A 14,733-nucleotide genomic window follows, 5' to 3' on the forward strand; every position below is an offset into this window, starting at 1 on the left:
TTAGCCATTTTTATTGATTTGGACGTTTTAACCCTTAATGAAAAGAATGCTAATCACTAATCACTGACAGAAGATTAATATGAATCACAATTCTTCAAAAATATTGGAAAGTATAATAGAAGGCCATATATTTTGTTAATGCTCATTGGAACATGTTCTCTACAGCTCCTGCGGCCTCAGTCACCAAAACAAGTAAAAGGAGTAAATACCAGAATAAAGACAAGCAGCATTTTCAAATAAAAATGCAACTCCAAAAAATGGAAAGCCTTTTTAGGTCAGTATTAGTGAGGAGAACATATGTAGTAGTTAACAATGCCATACAAGTATCAGAAAGGTGAGGCCAGCAAATTGATAAACAAATTGACATTCCTAGGAGTGATAGAGGCCATTAAATTTTGGCAGGGAACTATGGTAAAGTAATTGGCAAATGTGCTTGCATCCACATAAATCCTAATATAAGTTTGGGTGTCAAGCCTTCCAAGTTGATATAAATCAAGACCCCGGAAAATCTCTCTATGTTCGTGAGGTGTGATGAACCTGATATCTACCTACGAATACTAACAGCGGGCAGAGAGAGAGAGAGATAATTTCAAGAAATCAACAGAATAATATAAATATTTACAGAACCAAGCAGTGAAAGAACAAAAATATAGATGGCTTTACCAAATTGAAATTAACTTGTCATATCAAGAATTAGAGCTACGTTTTAGAGTGCAACATCGTATATAGTTCTGTGCACAGATACTAAAGTTAAAAGAAAATGAAGAATCATAAATTGGATAGAAGTGCCCAGAAATTACATTTATTAAATTGTTCAAAGTGCCAATGACATCTTACTCAATTTCTATCCGGCTATCATCAGAAAATAGAGGTGAAAGTTCCATTGGATCACCAGGACTGATATTAAACTACATCAAGCACTGCAGGAATGATCACATGCTACTCAGACAGAATACTAGATAGTCTATCATCTTCTGCAGATAATTATAAGGTACTTAAACACAAGCATGCACAAAAATTTACCTTGATGAGATCTAAAGTCTGACCAGCAGTTTCTCGCTGGGAAGCCACCCACGGATCAACCATGGACGCCCAAATCCATCAGCAATCTGCATCCTCCTCCTTCCATATCCTCCGCCTCCGCCCCTTCTGTTCTCCCAACAAGCGTCTGCCTCATTTCCACCCGCCCGCTTTTCACCCGTCAATATGCACCGTCAATGCTGACAAGGCGGCGCCGCCTCCTTCGCCTTCTCCAAATGAAACCGCCATTTCTTCCCGTCTGTCCTCTTGCACCACCCGGGCTTCGGATCTCCTTTTCTGCTGTATCTAATACCGCCTGAAACAATTTCTGAGTTCAGTTAATAATATGCAGAGACTGGATGTGGAATGGTATGGGAGAATGAAAAATATTTATATATGTGCATTACAGGGGAAAGAGAAGATGAGGCGGCACAGGAACACAGGAAATCATGCATGTGCATATCATAGCTTGTCTCTCCAGTTCTTTCTATTGTGCACCTGTGAATGCAACTTCTCCACCTGAATCATCCATCTTTCTAAATCAAGACAAAATAAAAAAATAATAATACTAAAAAATAAATCATGATCGTTTACCTCCTACATAAACTGTAATTGTGAAGTCCATTTTTCAGCAGAATCAAATTCCTTGCTTTTATTTCCAGTGATGAATCTTCTTATCACCAGAAAAGTATTAAAAAAAAAGGCATCTAAACTCAGACACTGCAAAAAAAGATGTGTCATCGACAAGAAAAAGCAAGATAAAATTCCACAACCTCACTCAATAAGAATTCCTCTCACCTTAAACAATGTTTTTCCCATTTCATATTCAACCACTGTAAGAAACCATTGCCATGAAAAAGATGTGTCATCGACAAGAAAAAGCAAGATAAAATTCCACAACCTCACTCAATAAGAATTCCTCTCACCTTAAACAATGTTTTTCCCATTTCATATTCAACCACTGTAAGAAACCATTGCCATGAGTGGAAGCTTCCGGAATTCCCGACAGCCGGAAAGTTGGCCGTCCGGACAGGAGTAGTGGATTTATCTTCCTGTTAATCGATCCGGCTTGCTTTGTTCCTTCAATCTTCAAAAAACACCCACGGCTCAACCATGGACGCCCCAAATCCATCAGCAATCTACATCCTCCTCTCATATCCTCCGTCTCCGACCCTTCTGTTCCCCCAACAAGCGTCTGCCTCATTTCCCACCCGCCCGCTTTTCACTCGTCAATATGCACGTCAATTCGCCTTCTCCAAATGAAATCCTCGGTGGCCAGCAAAAAAGAGGGGAAGGGAGAAGGCGGCCGAGAGGCGTCTCTCAAACCCTAGTGTCCCCCTTCCCTTTACTTCAGCCCAAGTGTCCACCCAACGGTCATAAGTTCTGCACTCTCAGTAGCCAAAAATTACTAACATTTAAATTTTCGGCCCAACAGCCCAAACTCGCATCTTAACTCAGCCCGTTTTTTCTCCTCTTCAGCCTATTTTAAATTTAAATTAAATAAGAACAAAATTCAAATTAAATAGACAACTAATAATAATAATAACAATAATAAATTACTTGTAAATTATTTACATAATTATTTAAAAAAATCTCTCTCCTCAATCTTCTTTTTGGAATAAATATATCTTTAAATTCTTTTTTTTTTTACTTTTTTTTGCCTTTTCATAATATTAATTTTATTATTGCAAACTCTTCTTTACTTTCTTTTTTCAATATTCAGATCATATACAGTCAGTTAAAATTTAATTTTTATTACATTAATTAATAAATATGATAATTCAGTTGGTATAAATTTTATATAAATACATAAATATAAAAATATTTTCAGGGTGAATTGCTAATTATTTTTTTACTTGTGAATAATTTTGTTTCAATTTATTATGTTTTTCTCTATAGTGTACAATTATTTTCTATTTTTGTGTTATTTTCTTCTCTTTATTTATTTAAATTAATAACTATGATAAAACTTATAAGTTAATAAGTTAATAAATATTATAAATAAATTATGACCATGTCAGTTTTAAAAATAAGAGTAGTGATTAATTACTTTAGTATTTATTTTTTCAAAATATGTTGAAAATCATGAAGATTATGTGTAAATTATTTACATAATTGTTCTTAAAAGTATTTTATTGCATATTATTATTTTTTGTTTTAATTTTAATATATTGCTGCAAAGAAAGAAAACATGGAGGCTCATTATGATACTTAAAGGAGAAAATAGAAAAATGGCAGAGAACATTGGCATCCCTTAAAACAAGTTCACTTTGTAAGATACATGTGGAAAAGGGCCTACTTCATTTCCTTATGTTTGCTTTGCTGTAAATAAAACGCGGACAAAGAGGACACAAATTCAGTCAAATAATATAAAATAATATTGTTTAATGTTTATTTGTTAATTTAATTTAGGAATAAAATAAGAAATGTAATGTAATTGCAAGTATATATATGAACTTCAATCAATAATATTGACATCAATTAATGGTTTAAAATAAAATAATAGTATTAGTCTTGGTTGAAATTATAAAAAAAGTGTAAAAAAAACATGGAGGCTCATTATAAACACAAACAACTTAGCTCATAAACAATGAGTCCTTGAAGTTAGATCTGAAAATTAAGGCCAAAATAACTCTCGGTCAAAGGAGATGGAGTGTATGGTAATAAGTTAGACCATATATTCACATAGACTGCTATTACCATAAACGCCCACTATGTGATCACTATCTGCTATTGCAACCGGTATGGCTGCTGCTTTGACAACTATGATGACAAAAATTGGGTAAAAAACCCTATCAAGCAATTGATAGTGTTCACTCTTAACATTGCCAATTATAAGGTTTAAGACCTAAAGCACAAATAATAATGAGGCTAAGACTCCATACATAGTAGTATTTGTATCCAAATCCAGCTACGACTTAAAATACCAATCATTAGCAATTGTAGCCATACCACCACAACATAATCTTCTAATACTTCTGAAACTCTTGATAAATGAAAATAAATGAATTCGTAATGAGATTTGTATCACCTTCAAAGTGTTGGTGCACAGACACATATTTAACTACTTCTCTCTCTCGAGAAAATAGTCTTTAGTTTCCATTATACCCAGCATCTAAACAGAATGGTAAATTCTTCAATCATGCAATTTGAGATTGAAAAACATCACAAAATAATAGGAAAACATAAAAGAAAAGTGTACCTCCATTACAGCTTCAATCATAAACTTATTGTACCGCGAATATGTGATGAGATCCATCACGAGCTGATTAACATAATCCTTGTATGTCGGTTTCTCTTCCTTCAAAAGCTCAAAAACGGATAGTACCCTAAAAACTGAAAATAAGGATTACCAAAGAGAACAGCCAATTAAATTAAGGCCACGGAATTTCAGAAGGGGAAAAAAAAGGAAATATAACAAAACATACTATCGTGGATCCTTTCCCAGAGCTTGGAACGAGGCATGCGCTTACTCTTTTCCTCTTCGAACTCCTAGGTTATTGTATGGAAATTTATAAGCACTTTTCAATTCATAAGACAATATTTTATAACTCTAAGGGTGCGTTTGGTTCTAATACTTCTAAATAGAGGGATAATATAAGGTGGTATAAATTATCCCTTGGGCAAGGGATAAGAGGTTGTCCAGGATTTTATACCCGGATTATTTTATACATCAAACCAAACAAGATATAAGGATGTACAATAATATTATCCTTCCTTATCCCTCTTTATCCCTTGAACCAAACGCAGCCTAAATTGAATAAGACTCATAAATTCCACAATATACCTCCTTGGTTGGTAATTTGAATGAAGAAGCTATTTGTATACAATCCCTTGTATCAATTTTGGCTCTCATCATCAACACCCACTGACTAGTAGAATAGATCTCTTCATGATCCTCTACAAACAAAAGTTGGGATAAAGATGAGACATATGATTGATCATCAATAGTTCATAGTTAATAGTTATATATTTTTATTCGACTTTTTAAATCTATCAAACATACATAGCTTTTACAATTTTGCATCATGTTCATGTAATTGATTAATGGAACTGACTTCTTAATGAAGCAGTACCAAGTTTCTCTATATGTTATAACAACAAATAAGACATTAAGGGGCAGTAGTAGTACCTTCTTCAGAAATATAATCCAAGGGGCCAGATAAACGTGACTGCAAAACAACAAAATGATCAAATTCAGCTGATAGAAGCGGTCAAAAAATATATCATCTCCTAACAATGACAATCAGTTTTCTGAATTAGGGCTCAGAGGCAAAAACAATAAGTTCGAGGATTATTGCACCCTACCTGTGCTCCTGCAAAATTTGTCGTATTTACACATCGAAGATTTTTTTTGCATCATTGAGTATTTGTCTGGCGCGCCATTGTTCCTACGCTTTAGCTTTCTCTTTCTGCGATTAAATTTTTTTAAAAAAATAAAGCTCGTGAATTTGTTGATAAATGATTCACATATCTAATCCAGCTTCAAGTACCTGACAGGTGAAGAACGAATGAGATTGAAGTATCTCATCTCAACGCAGAAATTAGGGTTCGTCCGACAAGTTGTGTCGAAGAAGAAGAGAGCAAAGAGTTTGCTTTGAAAAAAAAAATACTATGATTGGTTTTAGCGGTTTCAATGCGGTCGGGTCGGGTTCGGGTTCGATGTCAATGCGCTCGTGCCACCGTTGCTCACCGGTGACGCCTCTGCCGCCTGGATTTGTGTTGCCGGCTGAGTTCGCGCCGCCGTCTAGTATCTTTTCCTCTTTCAGGTTCCATCAGAAAAGTGATGGTAGAACTTAGGAGGAGATGCAGACTGCATAAATGGAGGAAAGTTGGAGAAGGGTTGGGAAGCAGAGGCTGTAACAAGGGTGGAAGAGACCACCATCGAAAAGTTCATCTGGAAAAACATCTGTTGTAGATATGGGGTGCCCAGAGTTCTAATATCAGACAACGGAGCCCACTTCACTAGCCGAAAAATTGAAGATTTTTTTTCAAGAATGGACATCGAGCAAAGATTCGTCTCAGTGGCTCATCCACAAGCCAATGGTCAAGTAGAGCTGGCTAATCGCACCATCTGCGAAGGCATCAAGAAAATATTGGAAAGAAGCAGAGGACGATGGGCAGAAGAATTGGACACGGTTCTGTGGGCACTGCGCACCAGCCCAAAAATAGCTACAGGTGAAGCCCCGTTCACCTTGGTTCATGGCTCAAATGCGGTCATACCAGCAGAAGTAAGGCTAGAGTCACATCGAATTCGTACATATGATCCAGTGCAGAATGAGGAACTACGCAGACTCGAGCTGGACCTCACAGACTTAAAGAGAGAAGAAGCTCAAGTCAAGGCAGCCAAGTACAAGAGTATTATCAAAGCAGGATACGACAGGAAGATCAAGCGGCGCCGACTCCAGAAGGGCGACCTAGTACTCAAGCGCGCGGACACTCTAAAGGCCACTGGAAAATTTGAGGCTAATTGGGAGGGACCTTATATTATCACTGAAGTCTTAAGAGGCGGAGCGTATCACTTGTCCGATCAGGAGGGGAGATCTCTTACAAGGCCGTGGAATATCAACCATCTCAAGAAATTTTATGTATAAATCTCAGATATGTGCGGTCGTCGTGTAGACCAGATACTCTTTTTCCCCACAGGGGTTTTAATGAGGTCTGGGGCCATGGTCATCATCAATAAAGATCTATGGTTTTAGGGAGAACTTGCTTCTTATATCTTCCATTAGCATAATTTACAACACAGGTCACGAGGGCATTAATTGCACAAATTCAAGGCATAAATTGCACGACGAGGGCATCAATTGCACAAATTCAAAGCATAAATTGCACGACAAGGTCATCAATTGCACAAATTCAAGGCATAAATTGCACGACGAGGGCATTAATTGCACAAATTCAAGGCATAAATTGCACAACGAGGGCATTAATTGCACAAAATCAGATAAGAAGGAAAATATGGATGTTATAATTGATGGCTTGGAGACTACTTTAAACAAATGTAAATAAATAAAATAGGAATTGGAAATTTACAATACGAAAGGTATCCAAATCCTTGAAATCATTAATGTTGAAATTTAAAGTCATTTATCTAAATAGGGGCGCGACTAGATCATTCATCACAACTCGACTCATAGATATATATATTAATAACTCAAAAAATATAATAATTTCCAAATAAAATTTGCAAAGGAAGTAAATGGTTTTGGGCTGTGACATCTTCCGCCCTCTCAAAGCAGTCTTAGTTAGGGTTTTACTTTGCTTTCATTTCAATTCATCGTCTAAGATAGTTTACTTCTTTCATTTCAATTCTATAGCCTGGAGTAATCGTATTAGTTCAAGATTTATTTCAGAGATCTTCAGTACTGTAAGTTTCCATTATCATGACAATTCTGGGATTTACTTTTTGAATGCAGTTTTTATTTAATTTCCATATTCGCTCTAGTTTAAATTATAGATAATCAATTTATTCATTGCCCGCCTCGGTGCTGCCGTGTGCGGACCAAAACATTGCCGAGCAGCCCAGCCACGACTTACTACCCACGCCCATTCCTTCGCCAAACAATAACGAAGGGCACATCACCGATGATGGGATGGAACTTCAACGATCATACCGTGAAGTAATGATGAAGGATGTGGACGAAAATGGCCCAAATGAGGAGGATCCAATCACCGAAGTCGACGACCTCGAATGTCTTGACTCCCCTGATTTATGCTTAATTGTTCTAATTTTAGGGGTTTGCATGAGCTTTATTTTAAGATAATCTTCTGGAAATTGGTGCGGTTTATGGTGTATTTTATGTTTTGCAGGAGATTTAGGTTTTCGAGATGAAGAGTGCAAATTTTGGCGAGTTTGGGCTAAAAATTACGTTTTTGTGCATACTCTGGCACATCAGAGAAGCGAAGGCCCGCGCCAGAGCTAAAACCCAACGCGGAAGCCAGAGCAGTGGAACCAAGCTCTCCAGAGCAGAGAAGCGCTCCAGATCCAGAGAAGTCATTCGCCAGAGCAGCGAAATCACAAGTCAGAGGGGAGAAAAGTCATTGCAGCGAAGTCATCGCAGCGAAGTCAGAGCAGAGGAATCAATCGCCAGAGAAATGAATAGCCAGAGAAGTGAAAAGCCAGAGCAGCGAAATCAAGAAGCCAGAGGAACCGAGAGTCAGAGCAGACAAGTGCGCCAGAGCGGAAGCCGTTTCTCTGGCGAGAGCCGCGAATTCGGCCAGAATGGAGATGACTTGCAGCGCGCGTCACAGCTGGAAGTTGCCTTATCTTGCACGATTCTATTGCCTTTAGAATTCTACTTTGCATGGCAACTTCCATGGTGATCTAGAGGAATTTGAAGTCTATAAATAAGGCCATACTTTTCATTGTAAAATATCATCTTTTGCCCTAATCTCTAGTTTTCCGCCAAGTTAGCTAAAGCTTAGGAATTTTATTGCTTTCATAGTTCTAGTTTCGATTTCTGTTCTTAGTTAGTTTAAATAGTTCTTTTAATTCATGTTTTATATTAGTTCCCGTTTAGAGTTGTAATTACGTGACAGATTACTTCTCGAGACGATTTACGGTATTTCTTTTATTAAGTTTATTTATTTGCTTTTACATGCGTTTCTTTAAATTCCGCTATTTCAATTCTGCTATTTAAATTATGCCATTTAGTTTATACGTTTTTATGATGCTTTCCTTTAAATTATGCAATTTAGTTTCTGCCTAGTTAGATTAGATTAGAAGTTTTAATTAAAGTTATTTAAATTCAATTTGCCTAGTTAAGTTTAAATTCATGTTAATTCACTTTCCATGTTTTAGTTTAATAATCCAACCTTTACAGCTTTCTTGTGACATAATTAAAAGCCCTTAAAGATCTTCCTTGAGAGACGACATTGGGTTAACTTATCACTGCTAGGATATCCTTGTTCTATTGCAAGTCAATCTATAGGTGTTTCTAGTTGAGTCATCCCCTACAAGGGTGGTGAGACGTATTGAGCTTGGCAACCTTGGTGAGCATGAAAAAGACTTCTATATTGGCCTCCATGATGAGTGGTTTGAATCCCCATGGGTAAGGAACTTGGGGAATTTCAACAACAAAGTTATCGTCAATCCTTCACTCCTCTCTCTTCCAAAATGCAAACCCATAATTGTTAATGATACTCTAATTTTGAATGATAAAGACTATATTGCCATAAAGCATGCTTGGGGTTTTTGTCTTCTTGGCTTTATTGCAGGAAAACTCCCCAAGAAAGAGAGAGTATCGGAGTTTGCCAAGACTTGGCCGGTAGGATGCAAGATCTCTTACCATGAGGAAAGATGGCTTGTCTTTGCCTTCGAATCCGCCGAGGACCGTGACATGATTTACCGTGGAGGCCATTATGCCATTGAGGGATCCAAACTGTCCTTGTGTCATCTTCCTCCGGATTTCACCTTTGATGTTTCGGCTATTAACAAGTACTCGGCGTGGGGATTCCTCCCTAACCTCCCACTCGAGCTTTGGAATGAGAGAGCTATTTCCAAGATTGCATCTCTCAATGGAACTCCTATATCCGTTGATGTCAAGACCTTCTACAAGAGTGACGTGACGGCGGCTAGATTCCAAATCCTTGTTGACGCCACAAAACCGCAAGCAAAGAAGAATGTTTTTCTCAAGTTGCCTAATGGGAAAACAATCAACCAAAGAATCATGTTCGACCATTTCCCTAAACTTTGCGCTTATTGCCACAAGCTTGGCCATCATGAGGGGGAATGCAAGAACATGGGTACCGTGGCTCAAAAGGAGGCAAAGAAAAAGAACAAGGGTGGCGAACCGACACATGGCAATGAAAACGATGGGTGGACCAAAGTAACCTATCGCAAGGGACGTAGTCGTACTCGTCGTGATGTTCGGAGTGCTCCTCCATCAAATAGGAAGAAGACTCCGGGTCACAAGAGCAAGCCCCCACCACCCCAACATCAAAAGGTGTATGTACCAATCAAGAAAACCCCTCATCCACCGAATACTCACATTAGGTTTCCTAGTCCAACGCCATCCTATGACGGGATGGTGAAAGATTGGGAAACTCGATTTGAGTGAAGATGTGCATCAAAGCCTACACCTTGAGGAAACGGAAGTGCAAAATCAAGAAGGAAGAACACTTGTGGGGGAAACCTCACCACTTGACGATTTGTGCTCACTGCCGCCCAGCCACTCACCATCCGCTGGACACCTTCACTCGGCAGTAAGCATAGCCTCGCCAGCGGCAGCATCCCAGCCCTCGCCTTCGGCAAAAAATTCCTCGCTGATTGCTCATGCACACTCGGCTGATCACTTGCGTGGGCCCTCGGCGAAGCAGTCCTCGCCGATAGGACACTCAAACTCTCCAGTCAGCACGCCCGTGTCGATAAGAGATGAGGTTTTTGCCTCGGATCGAATTGATACACCCGTCTCGGCGCCTAGCGCCTCGGCGGGGGGCATTTTGGCGTTTGCTTCGGCGCCTAGCGCCTCGGCAATCACCTCCGTGGCTGCTTTGAGTTTTGAGGATGCACAGCCACCATGTTCGTCGGTTGGACAGCTTGCTCCACGTCCAACAATTTTGGCTCTCGAAGCCCCTACAAAGTCATACCAGAGATTGAATAAAGCCAAGGCCGAAAAGCAACAAAAACAAAAAACCAATGGAAAGGCCAAAGGCAAAGGTAAAGGAAAGGTTAGTAACACTCCTAAAAAACGTTCCTCATGATTTGTGCAACATGGAACATCCGGGGATTGCATAAACCCCATAAACAAAATGCAATTTTGGAGTTTTTGAAAAAACATAAAGTTGGGCTTTTGGGACTTATTGAAACTAAGCTTAATTCCACTAAGGTGAAAAAAATCATGGGAAAAATCTTACCGCATTGGAATTTCGAGCATAATTTTGATTTGTGTAAAGGTGGCCGTATACTTGTTATTTGGAATCCTTCACTCATTTCGGCCACTTGTTACTAGTTAAACAATCAACATTCAAAAACAAGTGTTGTTCATCCTTACTGTAACAAGTGGCCGCAAGTGGCCGAAATGAGTGAAGGATTCCAAATGACAAGTATACGGCCACCTTTACACAAATCAAAATTATGCTCGAAATTCCAATGCGGTAAGATTTTTCCCATGATTTTTTTCACCTTAGTGGAATTAAGTTTAGTTTCAATAAGTCCCAAAAGCCCAACTTTATGTTTTTTCAAAAACTCCAAAATTGCATTTTGTTTATGGGGTTTATGCAATCCCCGGATGTTCCATGTTGCACAAATCATGAGGAACGTTTTTTAGGAGTGTTACTAACCTTTCCTTTACCTTTGCCTTTGGCCTTTCCATTGGTTTTTTGTTTTTGTTGCTTTTCGGCCTTGGCTTTATCCAATCTCTGGTCTGACTTTGTAGGGGCTTCGAGAGCCAAAATTGTTGGACGTGGAGCAAGCTGTCCAACCGGCGAGCATGGTGGCTGTGCATCCTCAAAACTCAAAGCAGCCACGGAGGTGATTGCCGAGGCGCTAGGCGCCGAAGCAACCGCCAAAATGCCCCCCGCCGAGGCGCTAGGCGCCGAGACGGGTGTCTCAATTCGATCCGAGGCAAAAACCTCATCTCTTATCGACACGGGCGTGCTGACTGGAGAGTTTGAGTGTCCTATCGGCGAGGACTGCTTCGCCGAGGGCCCACGCAAGTGATCAGCCGAGTGTGCATGAGCAATCAGCGAGGAATTTTTTGCCGAAGGCGAGGGCTGGGATGCTGCCGCTGGCGAGGCTATGCTTACTGCCGAGTGAAGGTGTCCAGCGGATGGTGAGTGGCTGGGCGGCAGTGAGCACAAATCGTCAAGTGGTGAGGTTTCCCCCACAAGTGTTCTTCCTTCTTGATTTTGCACTTCCGTTTCCTCAAGGTGTAGGCTTTGATGCACATCTTCACACTCAAATCGAGTTTCTCAATCTTCCACCATCCCGTCATAGGATGGCGTTGGACTAGGAAACCTAATGTGAGTATTCGGTGGAGGAGGGGTTTTCTTGATTGGTACATACACCTTTTGATGTTGGGGTGGTGGGGGCTTGCTCTTGTGACCCAGAGTCTTCTTCCTATTTGATGGAGGAGCACTCTGAACATCACGACGAGTACGACTACGTCCCTTGCGATAGGTTACTTTGGTCCACCCATCGTTTTCATTGCCATGTGTCGGTTCGCCACCCTTGTTCTTTTTCTTTGCCTCCTTTTGAGCCACGGTACCCATGTTCTTGCATTCCCCCTCATGATGGCCAAGCTTGTGGCAATAAGCGCAAAGTTTAGGGAAATGGTCGAACATGATTCTTTGGTTGATTGTTTTCCCATTAGGCAACTTGAGAAAAACATTCTTCTTTGCTTGCGGTTTTGTGGCGTCAACAAGGATTTGGAATCTAGCCGCCGTCACGTCACTCTTGTAGAAGGTCTTGACATCAACGGATATAGGAGTTCCATTGAGAGATGCAATCTTGGAAATAGCTCTCTCATTCCAAAGCTCGAGTGGGAGGTTAGGGAGGAATCCCCACGCCGAGTACTTGTTAATAGCCGAAACATCAAAGGTGAAATCCGGAGGAAGATGACACAAGGACAGTTTGGATCCCTCAATGGCATAATGGCCTCCACGGTAAATCCTGTCACGGTCCTCGGCGGATTCAAAGGCAAAGACAAGCCATCCTTCCTCATGGTAAGAGATCTTGCATCCTACCGGCCAAGTCTTGGCAAACTCCGATACTCTCTCTTTCTTGGGGAGTTTTCCTGCAATAAAGCCAAAAAGACAAAAACCCCAAGCATGCTTTGTGGCAATATAGTCTTTATCATCCAAAATTAGAGTATCATTAACAATTAATGGTTCGCATTTTGGAAGAGAGAGGAGTGAAGGATTGACGATAACTTTGTTGTTGAAATTCCCCAAGTTCCTTACCCATGGGGATTCAAACCACTCATCTTGGAGGCCAATATAGAAGTCTTTTTCATGCTCACCAAGGTTGCCAAGCTCAATACGTCTCACCACCCTTGTAGGGGAGTCAAAACATTCGAGGTCGTCGACTTCGGTGATTGGATCCTCCTTATTTGGGCCATTTTCGTCCACATCCTTCATCATTACTTCACGGTATGATCGTTGAAGTTCCATCCCATCATCGGTGATGTGCCCTTCGTTATTGTTTGGCGAAGGAATGGGCGTGGGTAGTAAGTCGTGGCTGGGCTGCTCGGCAATGTTTTGGTCCGCACACGGCAGCACCGAGGCTGGCAATGAATAAATTGATTATCTATAATTTAAACTAGAGCGAATATGGAAATTAAATAAAAACTGCATTCAAAAAGTAAATCCCAGAATTGTCATGATAATGGAAACTTACAGTACTGAAGATCTCTGAAATAAATCTTGAACTAATACGATTAATCCAGGCTATAGAATTGAAATGAAAGCAATAAACTATCTTAGACGATGAATTGAAATGAAAGCAAAGTAAAATCCTAACTAAGACTGCTTTGAGAGGGCGGAAGATGTCACAGCCCAAAACCATTTACTTCATTTGCAAATTTTATTTGGAAATTATTATATTTTTTGAGTTATTAATATATATATCTATGAGTCGAGTTGTGATGAATGATCTAGTCGCGCCCCTATTTAGATAAATGACTTTAAATTTTAGATTATACTCTTAGCAATAGAAATTTATTTTATACTCACATGCATTAATTTAAAATTTAGCCATGAATAAATATTCGCATAATATTCTTTAATTTGGGCCTAAATAATTTAAATTCAAATGTTGAACCTATTATAGTTAGTAATAATTTTCTTTCATGGGCCAAATTCTTTTGCAATGATTCTAAAACAATTATTCAAATTTCAACATTAATGATTTCAAGGATTTGGATACCTTTTGTATTGTAAATTTCCAATTCCTATTTTATTTATTTACATTTGTTTAAAGTAGTCTCCGAGCCATCAATTATAACATCCATATTTTCCTTCTTATCAGTATACTATAACCGCCATACTTTTTCTTATTTATCCACAAATATATTCAGCAATATGCTCATATATATATATATATGGTAAAATTTTGAAGTAGCCAAAATGAAGCATAAAACACAATTTACGGCCACACATTGAAAAAACACAAATTTTAGCCATTTTTATTGATTTGGACGTTTTAACCCTTAATGAAAAGAATGCTAATCACTAATCACTGACAGAAGATTAATATGAATCACAATTCTTCAAAAATATTGGAAAGTATAATAGAAGGCCATATATTTTGTTAATGCTCATTGGAACATGTTCTCTACAGCTCCTGCGGCCTCAGTCACCAAAACAAGTAAAAGGAGTAAATACCAGAATAAAGACAAGCAGCATTTTCAAATAAAAATGCAACTCCAAAAAATGGAAAGCCTTTTTAGGTCAGTATTAGTGAGGAGAACACATGTAGTAGTTAACAATGCCATACAAGTATCAGAAAGGTGAGGCCAGCAAATTGATAAACAAATTGACATTCCTAGGAGTGATAGAGGCCATTAAATTTTGGCAGGGAACTATGGTAAAGTAATTGGCAAATGTGCTTGCATCCACATAAATCCTAATATAAGTTTGGGTGTCAAGCCTTCCAAGTTGATATAAATCAAGACCCCGGAAAATCTCTCTATGTTCGTGAGGTGTGATGAACCTGATATCTACCTACGAATACTAACAGCGGGCAGAGAGAGAAAGATAATTTCAAGAAAA

At 39.1% G+C, this 14,733-nt stretch overlaps 1 protein-coding gene across 18 annotated transcripts in view; it reads right to left on the minus strand.

Moving 5' to 3' along the window:
- Positions 1–14,733, minus strand: part of LOC131015846 (uncharacterized) — a 37,608-nt gene that overhangs the window by 17,472 nt on the left and 5,403 nt on the right. For 6 of the 18 annotated variants that reach the window (XR_009098783.1, XR_009098779.1, XR_009098782.1 and 3 more), the window contains exons 8-18: positions 5,329–5,432; positions 5,153–5,192; positions 4,808–4,920; positions 4,449–4,512; positions 4,223–4,356; positions 4,052–4,135; positions 1,947–3,342; positions 1,819–1,853; positions 1,615–1,740; positions 1,428–1,539; positions 1,024–1,336 (exon numbers count right to left, since the gene is read on the minus strand). Coding sequence is in view for 1 of the 18 variants with exons in the window: in XM_057944378.1 (XP_057800361.1) it covers positions 11,935–13,134 (1,200 nt within the window). In the remaining 17 variants the exon portion in view is untranslated. Of the gene's footprint in view, positions 1–39; positions 558–663; positions 921–1,023; positions 1,337–1,427; positions 1,540–1,614; positions 1,741–1,818; positions 1,909–1,946; positions 3,343–4,051; positions 4,136–4,222; positions 4,357–4,448; positions 4,513–4,807; positions 4,921–5,152; positions 5,193–5,328; positions 5,433–5,513; positions 6,764–10,603; positions 13,248–14,176; positions 14,695–14,733 lie in introns of those variants that run through there. The other 12 variants (XR_009098784.1, XR_009098785.1, XM_057944320.1 and 9 more) reach the window with 12 other exon arrangements.

The sequence above is a fragment of the Salvia miltiorrhiza genome, chromosome 1 (genome assembly GCF_028751815.1).
Source record: "Salvia miltiorrhiza cultivar Shanhuang (shh) chromosome 1, IMPLAD_Smil_shh, whole genome shotgun sequence".
Classification (NCBI taxonomy): Eukaryota; Viridiplantae; Streptophyta; class Magnoliopsida; order Lamiales; family Lamiaceae; genus Salvia; species Salvia miltiorrhiza.